The sequence below is a fragment of the Oncorhynchus gorbuscha genome, linkage group LG02 (assembly GCF_021184085.1).
Source record: "Oncorhynchus gorbuscha isolate QuinsamMale2020 ecotype Even-year linkage group LG02, OgorEven_v1.0, whole genome shotgun sequence".
Classification (NCBI taxonomy): Eukaryota; Metazoa; Chordata; class Actinopteri; order Salmoniformes; family Salmonidae; genus Oncorhynchus; species Oncorhynchus gorbuscha.
Window position 1 is genome coordinate 101,207,475 of NC_060174.1, and position 22,851 is coordinate 101,230,325.

The 22,851-nt window shown below is 41.7% G+C and overlaps 2 protein-coding genes across 7 annotated transcripts; one reads left to right on the top strand and one right to left on the bottom strand.

The window, feature by feature from the left end:
* Positions 1-2,667: 2,667 nt before the first annotated feature.
* On the top strand, positions 2,668-13,353 carry LOC123995050 (interleukin-12 subunit beta-like). 2 transcript variants are annotated; one of them, XM_046298322.1, is made up of 9 exons: positions 2,668-3,402; positions 3,545-3,641; positions 3,842-4,126; positions 4,398-4,503; positions 5,704-5,882; positions 6,106-6,257; positions 6,500-6,624; positions 12,900-12,930; positions 13,036-13,353. In XM_046298322.1, exons 2-8 carry the CDS (start codon positions 3,545-3,547, stop codon positions 12,925-12,927), a joined length of 972 nt encoding a protein of 323 aa, XP_046154278.1. In that variant the 5' UTR covers positions 2,668-3,402; the 3' UTR covers positions 12,928-12,930; positions 13,036-13,353. The 2 variants fall into 2 exon arrangements, with proteins under 2 accessions (XP_046154278.1, XP_046154288.1); XM_046298332.1 differs by having other exon boundaries at positions 13,043-13,353.
* A 2,007-nt stretch (positions 13,354-15,360) lies between these two features.
* LOC123995057 (ubiquitin-like domain-containing CTD phosphatase 1) lies at positions 15,361-22,585 on the bottom strand. 5 transcript variants are annotated; one of them, XM_046298346.1, is made up of 12 exons: positions 22,437-22,585; positions 20,404-20,580; positions 20,140-20,231; positions 19,845-19,930; positions 19,560-19,675; positions 19,254-19,352; positions 19,142-19,179; positions 18,779-18,877; positions 18,555-18,671; positions 17,521-17,547; positions 15,989-16,116; positions 15,361-15,857 (listed from the first exon to the last, which is right to left on the bottom strand). In XM_046298346.1, the coding sequence occupies exons 1-12, from the start codon at positions 22,564-22,566 to the stop codon at positions 15,830-15,832; spliced, it is 1,137 nt and encodes a 378-aa protein (XP_046154302.1). In that variant the 5' UTR covers positions 22,567-22,585; the 3' UTR covers positions 15,361-15,829. The 5 variants fall into 5 exon arrangements, with proteins under 5 accessions (XP_046154302.1, XP_046154337.1, XP_046154320.1 ...); XM_046298381.1 differs by lacking the exon at positions 22,437-22,585 and adding an exon at positions 21,044-21,238 and having other exon boundaries at positions 20,404-20,572; XM_046298364.1 differs by lacking the exon at positions 22,437-22,585 and adding an exon at positions 21,044-21,238.
* Positions 22,586-22,851: the final 266 nt, after the last annotated feature.

A 22,851-nucleotide genomic window follows, 5' to 3' on the forward strand; every position in this document is an offset into this window, starting at 1 on the left:
ATGGTTCCAACATAGAGCCAAAATGGTTCCAACATAGAGCCATAATGGTTCCAACATACAGCCAAAATGTTTCTAACATAGAGCCAAAATGGTTCCAACATAGAGCCATAATGGTTCCAACATAGAGCCAAAACGGTTCCAACATAGAGCCAAAATGGTTCCAACATAGAGCCAAAATGGTTCCAACATAGAGCCATAATGGTTCCAACATAGAGCCATAATGGTTCCAACATACAGCCATAATGGTTCCAACATAGAGACATAATGGTTCCAACATACAGCCATAATGGTTCCAACATACAGCCGAAATGTTTCTAACATAGAGCCATAATGGTTCCAACATAGAGCCAAAATGGTTCCAACATAGAGCCATAATGGTTCCAACATAGAGCCAAAATGGTTCCAACATAGAGCCAAAATGGTTCCAACATAGAGCCAAAATGGTTCCAACATAGAGCCAAAATGGTTCCAACATAGAGCCATAATGGTGCCAACATAGAGCTAAAATGGTTCCAACATAGAGCCAAAATGGTTCCAACATAGAGCCATAATGGTTCCAACATACAGCCAAAATGTTTCTAACATAGAGCCAAAATGGTTCCAACATAGAGCCAAAATGGTTCCAACATAGAGCCATAATGGTTCTAACATAGAACCAAAATGGTTCTAACATAGAGCCATAATGGTTCTAACATAGAGCCATAATTGTCACGTTCTGACCTTTATTTCCTTTGTTTTGTCATTATTTAGTATGGTCAGGGCGTGAGTTGGGGTGGGCAGTCTATGTTTGTTTTTCTACGATTTGGGTATTTCTATGTTTCGGCCTAGTATGGTTCTCAATCAGAGGCAGGTGTCATTAGTTGTCTCTGATTGAGAATCATACTTAGGTAGCCTGGGTTTCACTGTGTGTTTGTGGGTGATTGTTCCTGTTTCTGTGTTTGCACCAGATAGAACTATTTAGGTTTTCGCACATTTATTGTTTTGTTAGTTAATTCATGTATCGTTCCTTTATTAAAGAACATGAATAACCACCACGCTGCGTTTTGGTCCGCTTCTCCTTCACCACAGGAAAACCCTTACAATAATGGTTCCAACATAGAGCCAGAATGGTTCAAACATACAGCCGAAATGGTTCCAACATAGAGCCAGAATGGTTCAAACATACAGCCGAAATGGTTCTAACATAGAGCCATAATGGTTCCAACATAGAGCCTAAATGGTTCCAACATAGAGCCATAATGGTTCAAACATACAGCCGAAATGGTTCTAACATAGAGCCATAATGGTTCCAACATAGAGCCATAATGGTTCCAACATAGAGCCAGAATGGTTCAAACATACAGCCGAAATGGTTCTAACATAGAGCCATAATGGTTCCAACATAGAGCCATAATGGTTCCAACATACAGCCAAAATGGTTCTAACATAGAGCCATAATGGTTCCAACATAGAGCCATAATGGTTCCAACATACAGCCTCCAACATAGAGCCATAATGGTTCCAACATAGAGCCATAATGGTTCCAACATAGAGCCATAATGGTTCCAACATAGAGCCATAATGGTTCCAACATAGAGCCATAATGGAAGAGTCAAAGGAAGCACAGAGTGATATTAATTCCCCAGATTATTTTATGAAACAATTACGATTTTATTTGTCAGGGGTCTTTACTGTAAAAACACAAACTTGGATTAAGTTCATTCGACTCCAAATGGGTGAATGTCACTGGATAAGATATTCAAAAATAAATCACTCAAAAGCGTGTTTAAGTGAAGAAAACTAAAATGAACATATTTGAGATATTATCAGTGTGGATGTGGAATCTTTGTAACCAGTATCCCTTGCTGATGTAACCCATGTGAGAGCTGTGTGACTAAAGAGTTTGATAGATGAGGGGGAACTGAAGGGGAACTGTGTGGTAATGTAGATTTGATTAATTCTCCATCAAAATATATTAAAGGGCAATTCATTTTGTGGAAATCCCTGAAAATAGTCTTTCATAAATTGGACATTTAGACGGAGGTTTTCCACCTGTGGTACAGTAAACCCCTGAATGGAAATCCGCTTTCCCAATCCACTTTCACACTCTTTATCTACTTCCTCTTTTTCCTCACAATCTATGAATTCTTAGCCACATGTATAGTTACCAAATGTACTATATACAGCTATTAGCTACACATCTAAGAACCCCCTTCACACAGAGTTCCCTAATGCAGACTACACGACTCAAGTGTTGGTAGATACTAGGTAGGCACATGATTCTCACTTCAACCCACCCATTTCCAGTTCCCTTTAGTCTCTTTGTATTGCTTAGTCTCAGTGTTCTACTTCCTGGGTTGCTATCCTAACCTCAATTCACACAAATGTTCTGTAAAGTCTGGGTGTAAACCTGTCGTGTTATATGGCACAGCTAGGCCACTACATACCTCATCACCATATTGTTTTTATTTACTTTTTTTGTTGCTCTTTTGCACAACACTATTTCTACATGCACATCCTCATCTGCACATCTTTCTCTCCAGTGTTCATTTGCTAAATTGTAATTACTTCGCTACTATTGGCCTTTTTATTGCCTTTACCTCCTTACTCCATTTGCACACACTGTATATAGACTTTTTTAAATTGTATTATTGACTGTATGTTTGTTTATTCCATGTGTAACTCTGTGTTGTTGTTTGTGTCGCACTGCTTTGCTTTATCTTGACCAGGTCGCAGTTGTAAATGAGAACTTGTTCTCAACTGGCCTAGCTGGTTAATGTAGCCTGTGTGGGATATTGGGATGATGTATTCACGCTGCAGTACTGTATAGCGGAGCAGAGGTCAATAGAGGTTTTGTATGTGCTGACAAAGTACATTTCCATCAGGAAAGAACTGACCTTCATTCATATTTTCATTATAAGGAAGGACAGATCATGCAGAAATTAAAAAGAAAAAGCACATGCTTCCTGAATCCTGCTCTAGTGAAATGTATTTAGTGGATTTAAGTGTGCACACATATTTTATACTGAACCACGTGGAACCCTAACCACACATAACAATGCTCTCCTGTCCATCTTAGACCAAAGTGGGAATGAGTTCCCCCATACCACTGCTGATGTCACGGGACTTGTGACCAGGTTATTAGCTGATTTCTGGATTGCATCACCACTACGTTGGTAGTGACATCAGTCACCATTCCACAGAAGTCCCGAAAACAGGGCCTTCCATTCAGTAGTCTAGTGCTTACCTTGACTGACTATACATTCTCAAACTCTGATCATCAAAAAAAATGAGACTGATAGGTGATCAGTTCCTCTTCCTTGTCAGGATTCACTTCTGTTCCACTGATCTATAAATACTGTCTGGGTCCACCTGACAATACTACAGCCAGGAGAAACTCTCTGCTCACATCTCATTATCAAGGTAAGACATAAACGTACTTCTACAACCTTGTTGATTAAAGTCTATTTAACTTTGTCTGGTTCGGGAGAGCGGTCATTAACATTTAGATACAATACATAGAAATGAACTTTAAAGTACTGTTGTTGTTTTCTCTGTCTGCCAGATGAACATGTTACTACACCATGTCCTGTGTCTCATCCTTCACGTGGTGTCAAGCAGCCAGTATGGGACAGAGACCATCGAGACTCTCATGCCAAATGGTGAATGTTTCAGGCTATATATAATCTTATCTTTACCCATCTTCTCCTCTTGACATATACACTATCTACTTCTGGTTGAATAACTTACGACGTCATAATATTCCTATGTCGGGAGATTAATGAAATTCAAAACATTTGTGTAAAACAAACGTTCGACATGAACGATGTACTAAAAAGAGTGGTGGCCATGTGGTTCCCAGTGAAGGTGGTGAAGGTGGATCTGAGGATCTTCACTGAGACGCAGGTCCCTCTGCTCTGTGGGGACTCCTATCAGGACACAGAGGTGATCTGGCTGAAGGACAGTGTGCGTGAAGGACAAGGGAACCAGATCCAGGTGAAAGTGGAGGAGATGATGGGAGCGAACTACAGCTGCCACAACACTGCTGGAGACTACCTCAACCACACTCTGGTGCTGGTGCAGGACATACCATCACCCAACAGAATGAGACGCGTCCTGGAGAAGTCACGTGATGCAGATGAAGATGGTGTGTGTGTGTGTGTGTTTGTGTGTGCGTGTGTGTGTGCGCACGTGTGTGTGTTTGTGTGTGCGCGCGTGTGTGTGTTTGTGTGTGCGCGTGTGTGCGTTTGTGCGTGTGTGTGCGTGTGTGTGTGTGTGTGTGTGACTGAGAGAGAGAGAGAGAGAGAGAGAGAGAGAGAGAGAGAGAGAGAGAGAGAGAGAGAGAGAGAGAGAGAGAGAGAGAGAGAGAGAGAGAGAGAGTTTCCACCCTCTCTCATTCTGTTTCTCTTTTTACCCAGAGTACTTAAGATGTTTGGCAAAAAATTACAATGGAACATTTCATTGTTTTTGGAAGAAGACCACCTATCGGACGTCAGCTGTTGTTGCTCTGGTCCAAGTAGGACAGTAAGTCATCAAACATACAGTAGATTAAATACGTATGACCAATGGGCTGATCTCATGTACTGATGGTTACATTATTTGATCTTGTCACAGGAGTGATGCTAGTCGAAGGTAATACTACAACAGTGCAAACGCTCTCTCTACTGACTCTCTACTGACTCTCTACTGACTCTCTACTGACTCTCTACTGACTCTCCACTGACTCTCTACTGACTCTCCACTGACTCTCTACTGACTCTCCACTGACTCTCTACTGACTCTCTACTGACTCTCTACTGACTCTCCACTGACTCTCTACTGACTCTCTACTGACTCTCTACTGACTCTCTACTGACTCTCCACTGACTCTCTACTGACTCTCTACTGACTCTCTACTGACTCTCTACTGACTCTCCACTGACTCTCTACTGACTCTCTACTGACTCTACTGACTCTCTACTGACTCTCCACTGACTCTCTACTGACTCTCCACTGACTCTCTACTGACTCTCCACTGACTCTCTACTGACTCTCCGCTGACTCTCCGTTGACTCTCCACTGACTCTCCACTGACTCTCCGTTGACTCTCCACTGACTCTCTACTGACTCTCCACTGACTCTCCACTGACTCTCCACTGACTCTCCACTGACTCTCCACTGACTCTCCGTTGACTCTCCACTGACTCTCCACTGACTCTCCACTGACTCTCCACTGACTCTCTACTGACTCTCTACTGACTCTCCGTTGACTCTCTACTGACTCTCTACTGACTCTCCGTTGACTCTCCACTGACTCTCTACTGACTCTCCACTGACTCTCCGCTGACTCTCCACTGACTCTCTACTGACTCTCTACTGACTCTCCACTGACTCTCTACTGACTCTCCACTGACTACTGACTCTCCACTGACTCTCCACTGACTTTCCACTGACTCTCCACTGACTCTCCACTGACTCTCCACTGACTCTCTACTGAATCTCTACTGACTCTCCACTGACTCTCCACTGACTCTCCACTGACTCTCCACTGACTCTCCACTGACTCTCCGTTGACTCTCTACTGACTCTCTACTGACTCTCCGTTGACTCTCCACTGACTCTCTACTGACTCTCTACTGACTCTCCGTGAAGAGCTTTTGATTTGTTGTTATGTTTGAAAATGAGTCTTCTTTCAGAGAGTGAGAAGGCCCAAGGCTAACCAGGAGATTTGTGTCCCTCATCCAGGTTCTCTGGCAGAAACTTCTCCTGCTCCGTTCACAGTGATGGTGCAGGTTTGACCTGTGAGGACCTGGACAGCTGTTCCTTTGCTGAGGAGGTGTCCCGTATCGACCTGACCGTCTACTTCAGGAGCAACTACCTCCTAGAGGACTACACCGTTACACCATTCTACATACGAGAAATAGGTACAGTAAGGCCAAGGAAAACATGTCCTCCACACTCATTCACTGGAATTAGCATCGTCACATCATTCAGGTTAATATACCCTACATCTCATTCCATCCTTGTTTCATGTAGACATGCTTTCTGTTGTGCAGTACATCATGGGATTCATATGGCCACCGCTTCATTCAAATTTTAACCTTCAGTAATATTGGTTCTGTCTGGTCTCCTTCTCTCCCTCGTCAGTGGAGACAGACAAGATCCACATCACCAAGGTGGAGGGGAACACCTTTCAGTGGGGGTACCCTGCCACGTGGAGCCTCCCATGCTCTTACTACCCCCTCACATTCCAGGTCAAAGTGGTCCACGCCAGGGAAAGCTGTGACTCTGAAAAACAGGTATAAGCCCATTTTTATACAACAATTTTGTTCTTGAAATCATCAATATTGCGATTTGTGATAATGTCTTGATTAACCATTTAATCTGGTCTGTGATACTATGTCAATCTTTACAATCATTACTTTTAAAACATGGCACTCTGTAATTGTGACTTCATACATGTATTAATGTGTAGAAGAACATTGTCACCAGGGATGAAATTCTAAGATGAGGGTACCATCTCTCCTCTCTTGATATATAGGTCCTTCTAAAGGAAACCAAAGAAACAAAGTTTACCGTCGTTCACAGCTCCAAGAGGTATCGTTTCTGCCTGCGGGCGAAGGATGAACTGGTTGACCGTCCCTGGGGTCAGTGGACCGATTACGAGTGAGTCGTCTTTTTCACCTGATCTCTATCTTTTTCACCTGATCTCTAGCTTTTTCACCTGATCTCTAGCTTTTTCACCTGATCTCTAGCTTTTTCACCTGATCTCTAAGCTTTTTCACTAGCAGCTCTCTAGCTTTTTCACCTGATCTCTAAGCTTTTTCACTAGCAGCTCTCTAGCTTTTTCACCTGCTCTCTAGCTTTTTCACCTGCTCTCTAGCTTTTTCACCTGATCTCTAGCTTTTTCACCTGATCTCTAAGCTTTTTCACTAGCAGCTCTCTAGCTTTTTCACCTGATCTCTAGCTTTTTCACCTGATCTCTAGCTTTTTCACCTGATCTCTATCTTTTTCACCTGATCTCTAGCTTTTTCACCTGCTCTCTAGCTTTTTCACCTGATCTCTAGCTTTTTCACCTGATCTCTAGCTTTTTCACCTGATCTCTAGCTTTTTCACCTGATCTCTAGCTTTTTCACCTGATCTCTAGCTTTTTCACCTGATCTCTAGCTTTTTCACCTGCTCTCTAGCTTTTTCACCTGATCTCTAGCTTTTTCACCTGCTCTCTAGCTTTTTCACCTGATCTCTAGCTTTTTCACCTGCTCTCTAGCTTTTTCACCTGCTCTCTAGCTTTTTCACCTGATCTCTAGCTTTTTCACCTGATCTCTAGCTTTTTCACCTGATCTCTAGCTTTTTCACCTGATCTCTAGCTTTTTCACCTGATCTCTATCTTTTTCACCTGCTCTCTAGCTTTTTCACCTGATCTCTAGCTTTTTCACTAGCAGCTCTCTAGCTTTTTCACCTGATCTCTAGCTTTTTCACCTGCTCTCTAGCTTTTTCACCTGATCTCTAGCTTTTTCACCTGATCTCTAGCTTTTTCACCTGATCTCTAGCTTTTTCACCTGATCTCTAGCTTTTTCACCTGATCTCTAGCTTTTTCACCTGATCTCTAGCTTTTTCACCTGCTCTCTAGCTTTTTCACCTGCTCTCTAACTTTTTCACCTGATCTCTAGCTTTTTCACCTGATCTCTAGCTTTTTCACTAGCAGCTCTCTAGCTTTTTCACCTGCTCTCTAGCTTTTTCACCTGATCTCTAGCTTTTTCACCTACTCTCTAGCTTTTTCACCTGCTCTCTAGCTTTTTCACCTGATCTCTAGCTTTTTCACCTGCTCTCTAACTTTTTCACCTGATCTCTAGCTTTTTCACCTGATCTCTAGCTTTTTCACTAGCAGCTCTCTAGCTTTTTCACCTGCTCTCTAGCTTTTTCACCTGATCTCTAGCTTTTTCACCTGCTCTCTAGCTTTTTCACCTGATCTCTAGCTTTTTCACCTGATCTCTAGCTTTTTCACCTGCTCTCTAGCTTTTTCACCTGATCTCTAGCTTTTTCACCTGCTCTCTATATTTTCACCTGATCTCTATCTTTTTACCTGATCTCTATCTTTTTCACCTGCTCTCTAGCTTTTTCACCTGATCTCTAGCTTTTTCACCTGATCTCTAGCTTTTTCACCTGATCTCTAGCTTTTTCACCTGCTCTCTAGCTTTTTCACCTGCTCTCTAGCTTTTTCACCTGATCTCTAGCTTTTTCACCTGCTCTCTAGCTTTTTCACCTGATCTCTAGCTTTTTCACCTGCTCTCTAGCTTTTTCACCTGATCTCTAGCTTTTTCACCTGATCTCTAGCTTTTTCACCTGATCTCTAGCTTTTTCACCTGATCTCTAGCTTTTTCACCTGATCTCTATCTTTTTCACCTGATCTCTAGCTTTTTCACTAGCAGCTCTCTATCTTTTTCACCTGATCTCTAGCTTTTTCACCTGATCTCTAGCTTTTTCACCTGATCTCTAGCTTTTTCACCTGATCTCTATCTTTTTCACCTGATCTCTATCTTTTTCACCTGATCTCTAGCTTTTTCACCTGATCTCTAGCTTTTTCACCTGATCTCTATCTTTTTCACCTGATCTCTATCTTTTTCACCTGATCTCTATCTTTTTCACCTGCTCTCTAGCTTTTTCACCTGATCTCTAGCTTTTTCACCTGATCTCTAGCTTTTTCACCTGATCTCTATCTTTTTCACCTGATCTCTAGCTTTTTCACCTGATCTCTAGCTTTTTCACCTGATCTCTAGCTTTTTCACCTGATCTCTAGCTTTTTCACCTGATCTCTAGCTTTTTCACCTGATCTCTATCTTTTTCACCTGCTCTCTAGCTTTTTCACCTGATCTCTAGCTTTTTCACCTGATCTCTATCTTTTTCACCTGCTCTCTAGCTTTTTCACCTGATCTCTAGCTTTTTCACCTGATCTCTAGCTTTTTCACCTGACCTCTAGCTTTTTCACCTGATCTCTAGCTTTTTCACCTGATCTCTAGCTTTTTCACCTGATCTCTATCTTTTTCACCTGATCTCTATCTTTTTCACCTGATCTCTATCTTTTTCACCTGCTCTCTAGCTTTTTCACCTGATCTCTAGCTTTTTCACCTGATCTCTATCTTTTTCACCTGATGTCTATCTTTTTCACCTGATCTCTAGCTTTTTCACTAGCAGCTCTCTATCTTTTTCACCTGATCTCTAGCTTTTTCACCTGATCTCTAGCTTTTTCACCTGATCTCTATCTTTTTCACCTGATCTCTAGCTTTTTTACCTGATCTCTAGCTTTTTCACCTGATCTCTATCTTTTTCACCTGATCTCTAGCTTTTTCACCTGATCTCTAGCTTTTTCACCTGATCTCTATCTTTTTCACCTGATCTCTATCTTTTTCACCTGATCTCTAGCTTTTTCACCTGATCTCTATCTTTTTCACCTGATCTCTATCTTTTTCACCTGATCTCTATCTTTTTCACCTGCTCTCTAGCTTTTTCACCTGATCTCTAGCTTTTTCACCTGATCTCTAGCTTTTTCACCTGATCTCTAGCTTTTTCACCTGATCTCTATCTTTTTCACCTGATCTCTAGCTTTTTCACCTGATCTCTATCTTTTTCACCTGCTCTCTAGCTTTTTCACCTGCTCTCTAGCTTTTTCACCTGCTCTCTAGCTTTTTCACCTGCTCTCTAGCTTTTTCACCTGATCTCTAGCTTTTTCACCTGCTCTCTATCTTTTTCACCTGCTCTCTAGCTTTTTCACCTGATCTCTATCTTTTTCACCTGATCTCTAGCTTTTTCACTAGCAGCTCTCTATCTTTTTCACCTGATCTCTAGCTTTTTCACCTGATCTCTATCTTTTTCACCTGATCTCTAGCTTTTTCACCTGATCTCTATCTTTTTCACCTGATCTCTAGCTTTTTCACTAGCAGCTCTCTATCTTTTTCACCTGATCTCTAGCTTTTTCACCTGATCTCTATCTTTTTCACCTGATCTCTAGCTTTTTCACTAGCAGCTCTCTATCTTTTTCACCTGATCTCTAGCTTTTTCACCTGATCTCTAGCTTTTTCACCTGATCTCTAGCTTTTTCACCTGATCTCTAGCTTTTTCACTAGCAGCTCTCTATCTTTTTCACCTGCTCTCTAGCTTTTTCACCTGCTCTCTAGCTTTTTCACCTGCTCTCTAGCTTTTTCACCTGATCTCTATCTTTTTCACCTGATCTCTAGCTTTTTCACCTGATCTCTAGCTTTTTCACCTGATCTCTAGCTTTTTCACCTGATCTCTATCTTTTTCACCTGATCTCTAGCTTTTTCACCTGATCTCTAGCTTTTTCACCTGATCTCTAGCTTTTTCACCTGATCTCTAGCTTTTTCACCTGATCTCTAGCTTTTTCACCTGATCTCTAGCTTTTTCACCTGATCTCTAGCTTTTTCACCTGATCTCTATCTTTTTCACCTGATCTCTAGCTTTTTCACCTGATCTCTAGCTTTTTCACTAGCAGCTCTCTAGCTTTTTCACCTGCTCTCTAGCTTTTTCACCTGATCTCTAGCTTTTTCACCTGATCTCTAGCTTTTTCACCTGATCTCTAGCTTTTTCACCTGATCTCTAGCTTTTTCACCTGCTCTCTAGCTTTTTCACCTGATCTCTAGCTTTTTCACCTGATCTCTAGCTTTTTCACCTGATCTCTAGCTTTTTCACCTGATCTCTAGCTTTTTCACCTGCTTAGCTTTTTCACCTGATCTCTAGCTTTTTCACCTGATCTCTAGCTTTTTCACCTGATCTCTAGCTTTTTCACCTGCTCTCTAGCTTTTTCACCTGATCTCTAGCTTTTTCACCTGATCTCTAGCTTTTTCACCTGATCTCTAGCTTTTTCACCTGATCTCTAGCTTTTTCACCTGATCTCTAGCTTTTTCACCTGATCTCTAGCTTTTTCACCTGATCTCTAGCTTTTTCACCTGATCTCTAGCTTTTTCACCTGATCTCTAGCTTTTTCACCTGATCTCTAGCTTTTTCACCTGATCTCTAGCTTTTTCACCTGATCTCTAGCTTTTTCACCTGATCTCTAGCTTTTTCACCTGATCTCTAGCTTTTTCACCTGATCTCTAGCTTTTTCACCTGATCTCTAGCTTTTTCACCTGCTCTCTAGCACCTGATCTCTAGCTTTTTCACCTAGCTTTTTTCACCTGATCTCTAGCTTTTTCACCTGATCTCTAGCTTTTTCACCTGATCTCTAGCTTTTTCACCTGATCTCTAGCTTTTTCACCTGATCTCTAGCTTTTTCACCTGCTTTTTCACTCTCTAGCTTTTTCACCTGATCTCTAGCTTTTTCACCTGATCTCTAGCTTTTTCACCTGATCTCTAGCTTTTTCACCTGATCTCTAGCTTTTTTTCACCTGATCTCTAGCTTTTTCACCTGATCTCTAGCTTTTTCACCTGCTCTCTAGCTTTTTCACCTGATCTCTAGCTTTTTCACCTGATCTCTAGCTTTTTCACCTGATCTCTAGCTTTTTCACCTGATCTCTAGCTTTTTCACCTGATCTCTAGCTTTTTCACCTGATCTCTAGCTTTTTCACCTGATCTCTAGCTTTTTCACCTGATCTCTAGCTTTTTCACCTGATCTCTAGCTTTTTCACCTGATCTCTAGCTTTTTCACCTGATCTCTAGCTTTTTCACCTGATCTCTAGCTTTTTCACCTGCTCTCTAGCTTTTTCACCTGATCTCTAGCTTTTTCACCTGATCTCTAGCTTTTTCACCTGCTCTCTAGCTTTTTCACCTGATCTCTAGCTTTTTCACCTGATCTCTAGCTTTTTCACCTGATCTCTAGCTTTTTCACCTGATCTCTAGCTTTTTCACCTGATCTCTAGCTTTTTCACCTGATCTCTAGCTTTTTCACCTGATCTCTAGCTTTTTCACCTGCTCTCTAGCTTTTTCACTTTTTCACTGATCTCTAGCTTTTTCACCTGATCTCTAGCTTTTTCACCTGATCTCTAGCTTTTTCACCTGATCTCTAGCTTTTTCACCTGATCTCTAGCTTTTTCACCTGCTCTCTAGCTTTTTCACCTGATCTCTAGCTTTTTCACCTGATCTCTAGCTTTTTCACCTGATCTCTAGCTTTTTCACCTGATCTCTAGCTTTTTCACCTGATCTCTAGCTTTTTCACCTGCTCTCTAGCTTTTTCACCTGATCTCTAGCTTTTTCACCTGCTCTCTAGCTTTTTCACCTGATCTCTAGCTTTTTCACCTGATCTCTAGCTTTTTCACCTGATCTCTAGCTTTTTCACCTGATCTCTAGCTTTTTCACCTGCTCTCTAGCTTTTTCACCTGATCTCTAGCTTTTTCACCTGATCTCTAGCTTTTTCACCTGATCTCTAGCTTTTTCACCTGATCTCTAGCTTTTTCACCTGATCTCTAGCTTTTTCACCTGCTCTCTAGCTTTTTCACCTGCTCTCTAGCTTTTTCACCTGATCTCTAGCTTTTTCACCTGATCTCTAGCTTTTTCACCTGCTCTCTAGCTTTTTCACCTGATCTCTAGCTTTTTCACCAGATCTCTAGCTTTTTCACCTGATCTCTAGCTTTTTCACCTGCTCTCTAGCTTTTTCACCTGATCTCTAGCTTTTTCACCTGATCTCTAGCTTTTTCACCTGATCTCTATCTTTTTCACCAGATCTCTAGCTTTTTCATTTGCTTTATTTCTTCAGTTTGTTTTAGTAAATACTTTCTTACAACGTTTTTGTTTTCTTATTAAAACTGCTTTGTTGGTTAAGGGCTTGTAAGGAAGAAGTTCACTGTAAGGTCTAAACCTGTTGTATTCGGCACATTGGACAAATACCATTTGATTAGCTCTAACACACAGCTTTGTGAGAAGTTTAGGAGTGTCAAACTTTCAGTGTTAAACTGTGCATAGACGAAAGGTTTGTGACTGTCTTTGTACAACAGGGTAAAGCATCAACATAAGAAACATTGACAGGTATGATGGCTCAACCTATAACATTTGAATTGCATGTTATTTCATCATAATTTTTCAGTTAATGTGAAGTTTCTAGAAAATTATCTAATTTCTTTCTCTTTATAATAAAAAGGAAAACCCACCCAGATGAGACAACTTACCATCACTCAGCCTCAACCATCACATCCAAATGTCTCGTCACTGAACAGATGTTTGGTTTTACATTATACCGAAGAGAATGAAATGCAATGTAGTATATTATGATTGTTGTAATTCGAATGTAAGGAAAGTTATTTATTAATTTGCAATAGTTCTCAAATGTAACCATGGTTTATGTTATTTATCTTGTATGTTTCATTACTGTAGCATGAAGATTTGTCTAAATAATCAAATAGATCAAAAATAAAAGCCCTGCACTCAGATACATGCCCCTGCTCATGTGTTAGCCATACGTCTGAATCAGCAAATCCTCATTTGTATATGTTTTTTAATGATCACTTTAAGGCACTAGAATTAGTTCATTTTTTATAATGGTTACACTAATGTAACTGCCTGTATAATAATCAGACTGGTAAAGGAGCTTTTGTAGAAAATATTTAATTTACAGTTGGGATATGTTCACAATAGTGTCCACTTGTTAAAACATGGTCATGTTGTCTGACATACAACAGGACACAACTAATGTGTTGATTTGTAAAAGATGAGGGAGCCAAGTTATTTGTAAAAGATGAGGGAGCCAAGTTATTTGTAAAAGATGAGGGAGCCAAGTTATTTGTAAAAGATGAGGGAGCCAAGTTATTTGTAAAAGATGAGGGAGCCAAGTTATTTGTAAAAGATGAGGGAGCCAAGTTATTTGTAAAAGATGAGGGAGCCAAGTTATTTGTAAAAGATGAGGGAGCCAAGTTATTTGTAAAAGATGAGGGAGCCAAGTTATTTGTAAAAGATGAGGGAGCCAAGTTATTTGTAAAAGATGAGGGAGCCAAGTTATTGTGAAGAAAACTGAGGTAACAATATGACAAAACTGACACCTAAACCAATAATAGGTTGAGTCTGTTAGATGACAATGTTGAGCGGCTTCACTGCAGGTGGGTTGTACGTTTTAACATTCAACAATAAAAAATAGAAACAATAAAAACATGTTTTTAAGTGCTGCTGCTTAAACAACAGACATGATTTACTATAGTCAGTCATCCACGTGTGTCTGGGATGCAAGGGTAGATATACACAGCTTGTTAAATGTCATTGTAAATAACCATTTGTTCTTAACTGACATGTCTAGTTAAATAAATGATAGTACCTTTATTTAACAACTGAAAGCATATTTATTCATTCACCTTTGATACCCGACAAGAAGGTAACAAAACATTGTTTACAAGAAAACAAAGTTGTAAGGAAGTCGGTGTAAAATAAATATTTGACAATCCAAAACAGACAGTTTAAAATATTATGTAAACCCCGACATGTATTAATTTCCTCTGATATTATTATTATTATAGCAGTTGATCTTCAGCTTATTGCATAACTCTGCAAGATGGCGTGAGAGAATGAACACTCTAGTGTTACTGCCAATGGATAAAGCAAATGGAAGTAAATACTGAATCGCTGTTCCTTTTAAAGAGAAAGGGATAAAAAGCTGTCTGGCTCTGAACCATATCCCTTCTTCCAACTGAAAATATACAATTCTATTTACAAATAAACCTCATAAAACCGGAGAACTCTGTTCTGACTTTAGTGTCTAGCGCTTGGGCTGAGTATGCCAAACAATGCCTCTAATTGCCCCCCCCACACACACACAAAAAAAACTAAGTGCCTTTCCCCCATTTATTTTCAGTCACTCCACTACAACACCTATTTTTTGGTTCAGTGGACCTAACAATTGCCTGAGAATATGAAAGAAATGTTCAGTTCAAATCAAAGTTGTGTCAAATGAGTAATATAAAAACATAGTGTAACCAGGTGCAGAGATATATTTGGTTTCCAGGCATAGCTGATGTCAACAGACAATGAGGAAAAACTAAAGACTGCCTGATGGATGTCGTCACCCGTCTCCTTCTGAAATGACCTCTGTGACCTCTGACCAGCAGCAGCATCCTAATAAAGGCCTAATACACCTCAGTGTCAAACCGTGCACTCGGTAACACTCAGTGACTGTGCCAGCTTCACTCAGTGACTGTGCCAGCTTCGCTATATCTACTTGGTATGGTGGTGTCATAGAGAGCTGCAAGCCAGGGGAAGAGGAGAGAGAGGAGAGAGCCAGGAGAGAGAGGAGAGAGAGGAGAGAGCCAGGAGAGAGCCAGGAGAGAGAGGAGAGAGCCAGGGAGAGAGCCACAGGGGGAAGAGGAGAGAGCCAGGAGAGAGCCAGGGGGGAAGAGAGAGAGAGCCAGGAGGGGAGAGAGAGGAGAGAGCCAGGAGGGGGGGGAAGAGGAGAGAGCCGCAGGGGGAAGAGGAGAGAGCCGCAGGGGGAAGAGGAGAGAGCCACAGGGGGAAGAGGAGAGAGCCGCAGGGGGAAGAGGAGAGAGCCGCAGGGGGAAGAGGAGAGAGCCGCAGGGGGAAGAGGAGAGAATAGAGAATACAGAACACTATCAGTACAGAACAAACTCATGTTCGTATAACTCTGAGGTTAAGTTTCATAGCTACAGATGACAGTCACTGATCTGAAAGAACGATTGGGTGAAACCTAACATAAAAACCATTGCATGTAAACCGAGTACTGATGGGTGTATAGTATTTACTGTCTCTCAGACTAAAGTCAACAGAGAAAGACATAGATGAGGGAAGAACAGAAGTTTGTTTAAAAGCCAAACAATAGGAAACAGCTCCCAGTCAGAAACAGGCAGTAGTAGTTTTGTGAGGGCTTGAGTGTCCAGCACTGTTCCTGGTTGAGGAATGACCATCCCTTCACATATCCACAACATTGCTCTCACTGGCTTTGTTTCTTTGCACGATACCTGCAGACATACACCACAACACAGCAATGGTCACAGTTATGATCATCTAGTAGAAAAAGGTCAGGACAGAAGCAGAAAAACGACAGAAACGTACGTTAAGATGAAGTTAGTTGCAGAATCAGTCACCTTACCTCTCCCAGTGCTTATGGTTGAGACCTGAGAAGTCCTCCAGTTTGGCAATCTCTTTAAGATACTGAGAGAGTTTGAAGAGCTCTTTGTCTTTCTCACGGTTTAAGTGCGCTTTCATGAATGGACGAATCTAAAGGGGGAGACATTGAAAATGAGTTGTATCAAAATAAACACCATAATGACAGCTGACAACTCGAAGACTCAAGGAGGCTTTGGTAAGGTTACTTATTGAAAACTGACATTAAAACGCAGAGGGCTCTATTTTCATCTGGCCTTAAGCCATCACTATTGTCAAAACATATGCTAGTTTTCAATTGACCTGTTAAAGCCTTCACACGTCTGTTTTCCAACCCTAGCCCAGGATTGATAATGTACCTCTCTTATAGGAACTCTGAGGTGGGAGGGATGGTTATATCTGAGGTGGTGGGAGGTGGGGTCATATCTGAGGTGGTGGGAGGGGTTGTCATATCTGAGGTGGTGGGAGGGGTGGTCATATCTGAGGTGGTGGGAGGGGTGGTCATATCTGAGGTGGTGGGAGGGGTGGTCATATCTGAGGTGGGAGGGGTGGTCATATCTGAGGTGGGAGGGATGGTCATATCTGAGGTGGTGGGTGAGGTGGTCATATCTGAGGTGGTGGGAGGGGTTGTCATATCTGAGGTGGTGGGAGGGGTGGTCATATCTGAGGTGGTGGGAGGGGTGGTCATATCTGAGGTGGTGGGAGGGTGGTCATATCTGAGGTGGGAGGGGTGGTCATATCTGAGGAGGTGGGTGGGGTGGTCATATCTGAGGTGGTGGGAGGGGTGGTCATATCTGAGATGGGAGGGGTGGGAGGAGGTGGGTGGGGTGGTCATATCTGAGGTGGTGGGAGGGGTGGTCATATCTGAGGTGGTGGGAGGGGTGGTCATATCTGAGATGGTGGGAGGGGTGGTCATATCTGAGATGGTGGGAGGGGTGGTCATATCTGAGGAGGTGGGAGGGGGGGGTCATATCTGAGGAGGTGGGAGGGGTGGTCATATCTGAGGTGTGTTCTTAAAAATCACACCAAATTCAGGCAGCACTGGTGCGGATATTTAAAACCCAACCAAAATGTGGTCTTAGTGGTAACGATGGCTGGACTTACTGCGCTACGGTAGCATTACGTTAGGTTTGTTAAAATAGCCCAGACTCTCAAACAAACGCTGGTCTCTTAGAATGGCCGGCCATCACATTTGAGCAAATATTATGCCAGTCTCTAATTAGTGTCAGGGTCCATAGAAGAGTAATTACACGTGTGGACATTTTACTGGTCTGCTCCAATGGATTCCACAGCACCTCGGTCAATACACACGTCTGTCCATGTAACCAGTGAGGAGAGCTGATTTAGTTCTCTCCCTTAGTGACATTTTACTGGTCTGCTCCAATGGATTCCACAGCACCTCGGTCAATACACACGTCTGTCCATGTAACCAGTGAGGAGAGCTGACTAGTTCTCTCCCTTAGTGACATTTTTGCAACGCGTTCTAAATGCAATATATGTTCTAAGTATCAAACTGACCTGATGGACGACAATGTGGTTATCAACCTGTAGAGTAAAAAAAAAACTCATCATAACGGGGTGAGCTGGTCTCTCGCCCTCCCTTTTTATCCTCCATCCAGAAAGTACCACGACCTCAGAAACGGAGCAGATTTTACTCAAGACTATTGAAAGTAGCTGGCGACTGGAAAGAGCTGCAACAAACACTCAAACTAGACAGTTTTATCTCCATCTCTTCATTCAAAGACTCAATCATGACACTCTGACTGACAGCTGTAGCTGCTTCACGTGATTTATTGTTGTCTCTACCTTCTTGCCCTTTGTGCTGTTGTCTGGGCCCAATAATGTTTGTACCATGTTTTGTGCTGCTACCATGTTGTGTTGCTACCATGTTATTACCATGTTGTGCTGCTACCATGTTAGTCATATTGCTACCATGCTGTGTTGCTACCATGTTATTACCATGTTGTGCTGCTACCATGTTATTGTCATATTGCTACCATGTTGTGTTGCTACCATGTTATTACCATGTTGTGCTGCTACCATGTTATTGTCATGTGTGCTGCTACCATGTTATTGTCATGTTGTGCTGCTACCATGTTATTGTCATGTTGCTACCATGCTGTGTTGTCATCTGTTGCTGCCGTTCTGTTGTTGTCTTAGTTCTCTCTTTATGTAGTGTTGTCTCTCTTGTCGTGATGTGGGTTTTGTCACACACACACACACACACACACACACACACACACACACACACACACACACACACACACACACACACACACACACACACACACACACACACACACACACACACACACACACACACACACACACACACACACACACACACAATTTTTATTTGAAATCCCAGCCCTCGTCCCCACAGGTCTTTTGGTAGGATGTCATTGTAAATAAGATGTTTTTCTTAACTGACTTGCCTAGTTAAATATATATTTTTAAATGCCCACCTCCAATGGTAATAAATGGTGTCTCAAACAACCGCAAGTGAAGCAAAGTAACACCATGTATGTAATGTAAGTTCCACCAGAACTTACCTTCAGTCCGTTCTGTGGGTTCATTAGGAAATTTCTGCCAATGTCGTCAAACATGATAGTGTTCCTCTTGCTGTAGAACTCACTGTACTTTCCCCATATTACCCCGAGAGGCTTGACCTGTAACACATCCATCACAACACTGTCTGGAGACAGTTCGTTCAGGCAACTGGGACACGAATCAGTGGGATTGAGGAGGTTGTCTGCTCCAGTGTAGGCCCACTCACCTCCACTACACCCCTCTTAGGCGTGTGCACGGTGATCATGGCTGCACTGTCCAGCATGAAGGTGATCTTGTAGTTAGGGTTGTCTGTCACTCCCAGCTCCTGAGAAACCAGAGGGCACGGTGAGACAGTCACATACACCACAACAGGAAGGCACCATCTGATCTGACATTCTATACTACAGGTCAATAGCGCATATTAAATCATTGCTGCTCAATATGCATGTGTATAGTGCTCTCAATGGAAGTTTACATGTTGTGAAAAATATTTTTGGGGAACACTGCCTCTTTCTGGCCATGAAGAGTCAACAAATTGAGACTGATAAAAAAAATCATAATAATAAACTTATCAGAAGAGAATACTTACTTTCATTTTAGCATCAATCCACTTCATACTCGTGGCAGCTAGAACAAATTAAAACACAAATTAGGGCCAGTTAACTTCAACTGTACATCAAAACAAGCAGTTTGGTACTTACACCAGATGGCGATGTCATAGTCCTCATACGCCGAGGTCAGGAACTCATGGAGAAAAGGCCTCATGAGCTCCTGTCCCGTCTCGGCACATGACTTGTGATCTGGAATGAAACAAATCACAGAGAAACATGCTCAAACGTGTGGAAAAAAAGAACAGCATAAGGACAAGTGTATAACATCTTTCAACAATATTCTACATTCTTAAAAATCTAAAATATGTTTCATATTTAGAAAATGGTGAAATTATTAAATCACTTAACTAGGCAAACAGCAGTGCCCAGTGCAGTTTTAATAGTCTTCTTACTCACCAAACAACGTGTAGTCCACATCTAGTACCAACAGACTCTTTCCTACCCTGGGTGGGTTCATCCCCTCCACTTTGTAGTCTTTCACACGGCGGGCTATCTTGGCCAAGTTCTCCTCTCTAAAGAAAACAAAAAAGGGCATTAAGTTAAAACAAGACATTGGACTGACTATGTGATCTTAGAAAACATATCGTAGAGTGCAAAGCGAAGTTGGAGCCGAATCAATTCATTACTTGTATGACTGAAACTGCGCTAGAAATGATTTGGATCTGCAAAGTCCTACTGCACCTGTTCTGTACTTCAATCACCTCTTCTTCAATGTCAAAGTCATTGACAACGTCATCATTCTCTGGGGGAGGTGCTAAAACGTCTTCCTTCACAAAACAAAACAAAGCGATTGAGTGTTATGAGGCCTAGGTCTTTGACATGCTAAAGTTAGAAACATCAACACTCTACAAGTCTGTGCTTGTTGTGACATTGCTTCTGGTAAACAGCTGGAAGCAGGCTCCACCAATCACAGTCCTAGGTGTGGAATGGTTCAACTGTACTGTTTAGTACAAGAGCAGAAGGAAGAGGAACCCACCAGACTCTCCTCCCTGCTGCCCATCATCATGATCTTGGTATTGGGTTTCAGCTTTAGTGAACCAAGCTTCACTTGGTCCTCTGCTGGTTTGCCTGGGAGAGAGACAGAACCATTAAGACGTGATGAATCAGATATCCAGACAACTCAGAAAAGGGCAGAAATCCACAACGGTGTGAAGCGTGAGAGGGAAAATACTTCCATACAATCTGTGCTGCACGTGCCAATTAACTCTCAAATGCAGTAAAACAGTTATTGGCTTTTTACCTTTGACCTTTAAACCTAGGAGTTTCTGCCTCTCTGGGAGAACCCCTGTCAGGGACTTGATGGACTGCTTGAGGTCCAGCACAGTGTCCTCTTCGGAGAGTGTCCTGATGGAGTACTCCTGCCCTCCCCATTTAATGATCACAGACACAGACATGCTGGCGCGAACCTCCTGCAACACTTGTACGAGATCAGAATAATAACTCCCAGCTAGCTACACATCCAGAAAACATAACAGCAAAGCAATCTTATTGGAGAGTCATTGCTTCCAGTACTTTGCAATGAAAACAAGTTATAAATTAAAGTTGAATATGGCTACCATATGGTTTGTTAGTTAGCTACCTAGGTTAGGGTTGGCATAGTATTATCTTCGTAGATAGATTCAGCTCACGCCACTCAGTAAATTAGCTAGCTAGCAAACGTTAGCAAGCTAGTTATTATCCGCAATTTATCAAATCACTCAGATGCAATCTGATCAAATGATGAAAAACTGTACATCATGTCTGGCATTACTAAGAAAAAAAAATGACTTGCGTGTCTCTCATTCATCCAGATCGAGCTAGCTAGCGAGCTACATCAATGGCCTGCCAACCATGGCCTGTTATTTATACAAGAGTCAAGACAATCAGATGCGCATTCATACCTAAAAAATTGCGGTGTGCCACAATTCCCTTCGTTTCTGTGGTGTGCAGGAACACGTGCTACGAAGTATAATAACTGTGTAATGTAAGTGCTTTCTTAAAACTCAGTTTGATTCAGTGTTGTTTAATAATCAGCAGTCGTTTCTGTCGCCCGGTTTGTTACCAAGCGCGCTTCGTTTATAACTTCCTGTGGGTGGTGTACTACTAAAATACCGACAGATGGAGACAAATAGCAAGGGATAATAGCCAGCGCTTGCAAATGCATTGATTTATCCCATTTGTAACTACACAGTCACCGAATAATATACTTGAAGTTATTCACCTAAATGTAGGCTTTGTGCTGTAGTATGTAATTTTATTTAGTCTAAAAAGTTACATTTATTTTCAACTCTATTGAAGTATTTTAGAGCCCTTCAATCATGCTTCTCAGTTCCATTACGTTACACATAAGAGTCATTGGACAGAAGGAGTCTTCTCACCGCTCATTAGACAGGTATTTTCTGAGCTAAACCGACCAAAGACGCACCTCCAACAACACATACAACCTCACATATGCTGTCCAAAAACAATGACAATTTCTCTTAACCAGTGGCATATGGGCTTTTTAGGTGAGAGCTGATACCGCCCTGTGATAAGCAGGGCCCACTTTGTCAAAAGCAGGAATGGGTAATATTGTGCTTGTCCATTCCCAGTGCTCCTCTCTAGGGTGATGTTGGAGAGACTCATCGCTGCAACTCCACCAACGTTTTGTCAAAAAAATGTACCTAATATAAATCCTGTAGCACATATAGGATATGGCAGAAATAGTATGTGGCCTTTTCTGTAGCTTACAGGTTAGAGATAAAATGGATGACAATGTAATGAGACGGACACTTTTTACATCAGGTTTCTTCGATCTAATAGTCAAACCTAAATGACGCTCAATCAAACAAACATGCGAAGTCATGTTATCAAACATATCCTAAAAACTGGACAGGTCGAAGTAAAATGGACCATATGAAATGGACAATCACAACTGTTGTCCAGGAGTTTCACCCCATTGTCATGATCAGTGGTTTCAAGTTTGTATCCATCCATTTTTGACAAGCTGATCATAGTGAAACATAATATACCTCTGCATTTCCCGTTGTGTAAACACATTGCACATATAATCATAATAACTCCTGATACAGTTGGGTAGCTGATACTCAGTGCTTAAATTGCCAAATTGATTCATTATAGGAATCAGGACTAATAAACCAATGCAACGGGCCGTTTTACAAACAGTGGGCCTACCACATGGATGGGCATTCATAAAATTCAATTTCTGGCAGATATGGTAGGCTACACCCCAGTAAGCACGAGCCGATGTCTTTTGGGTGTCGTTTTCTGGTGTTTGACAAAAGGTAGGCTTACCATATAGATGGGCGATCATACAATTCAATTTCAGCCAACACTCTAGGCATCTTAGTAAGCATGTAACGACGCTGACGCCTTTTGGACATCTTTGTTTTGGTTGAGTCCAGAACGGCCTTGATTTCCACATCCACGGACATTGATTTTTGGTCCGGACCGGAAATAAGCTTTTTGTGCATATGGAAAATGTATGGGATCTTTTATTTCAGCTTATGAAACATGGGACCAGCACTTTACATGTTGCGTTTACATTTTTGTAGCATGCTCATAATGGAAGAAGGCCGCCAGAAACGTGTTGTCACTGAAAAATGATGTTGACTGCAACTGTGATAAAGCCATTAAAACAGAATACAGTGAGTGTATATTTAGATTTTTTTAAATTCATGAATTATTTTATTTTGATATGAAAGAAAAG

What these genes read in the sequence shown, in the direction of transcription:
- LOC123995050 (XM_046298322.1), top strand. Translation starts at nt 3,545, where the DNA reads ATGAACATGTTACTACACCATGTCCTGTGTCTCATCCTTCACGTGGTG. An exon ending in GCTCTGGTCCAAGTAGGACA is followed by an intron (nt 4,504 to 5,703) that starts GTAAGTCATCAA and finishes TCCCTCATCCAG; the next exon opens with GTTCTCTGGCAGAAACTTCT. An exon ending in GCTGTGACTCTGAAAAACAG is followed by an intron (nt 6,258 to 6,499) that starts GTATAAGCCCAT and finishes CTTGATATATAG; the next exon opens with GTCCTTCTAAAGGAAACCAA.
- LOC123995057 (XM_046298346.1), bottom strand. Translation starts at nt 22,566, where the DNA reads ATGTGGAAATCAAGGCCGTTCTGGACTCAACCAAAACAAAGATGTCCA. An exon ending in CTATGACATCGCCATCTGGT is followed by an intron (nt 19,180 to 19,253) that starts GTAAGTACCAAA and finishes AATTTGTTCTAG; the next exon opens with CTGCCACGAGTATGAAGTGG. An exon ending in GGATTGATGCTAAAATGAAA is followed by an intron (nt 18,878 to 19,141) that starts GTAAGTATTCTC and finishes CTGGTTTCTCAG; the next exon opens with GAGCTGGGAGTGACAGACAA.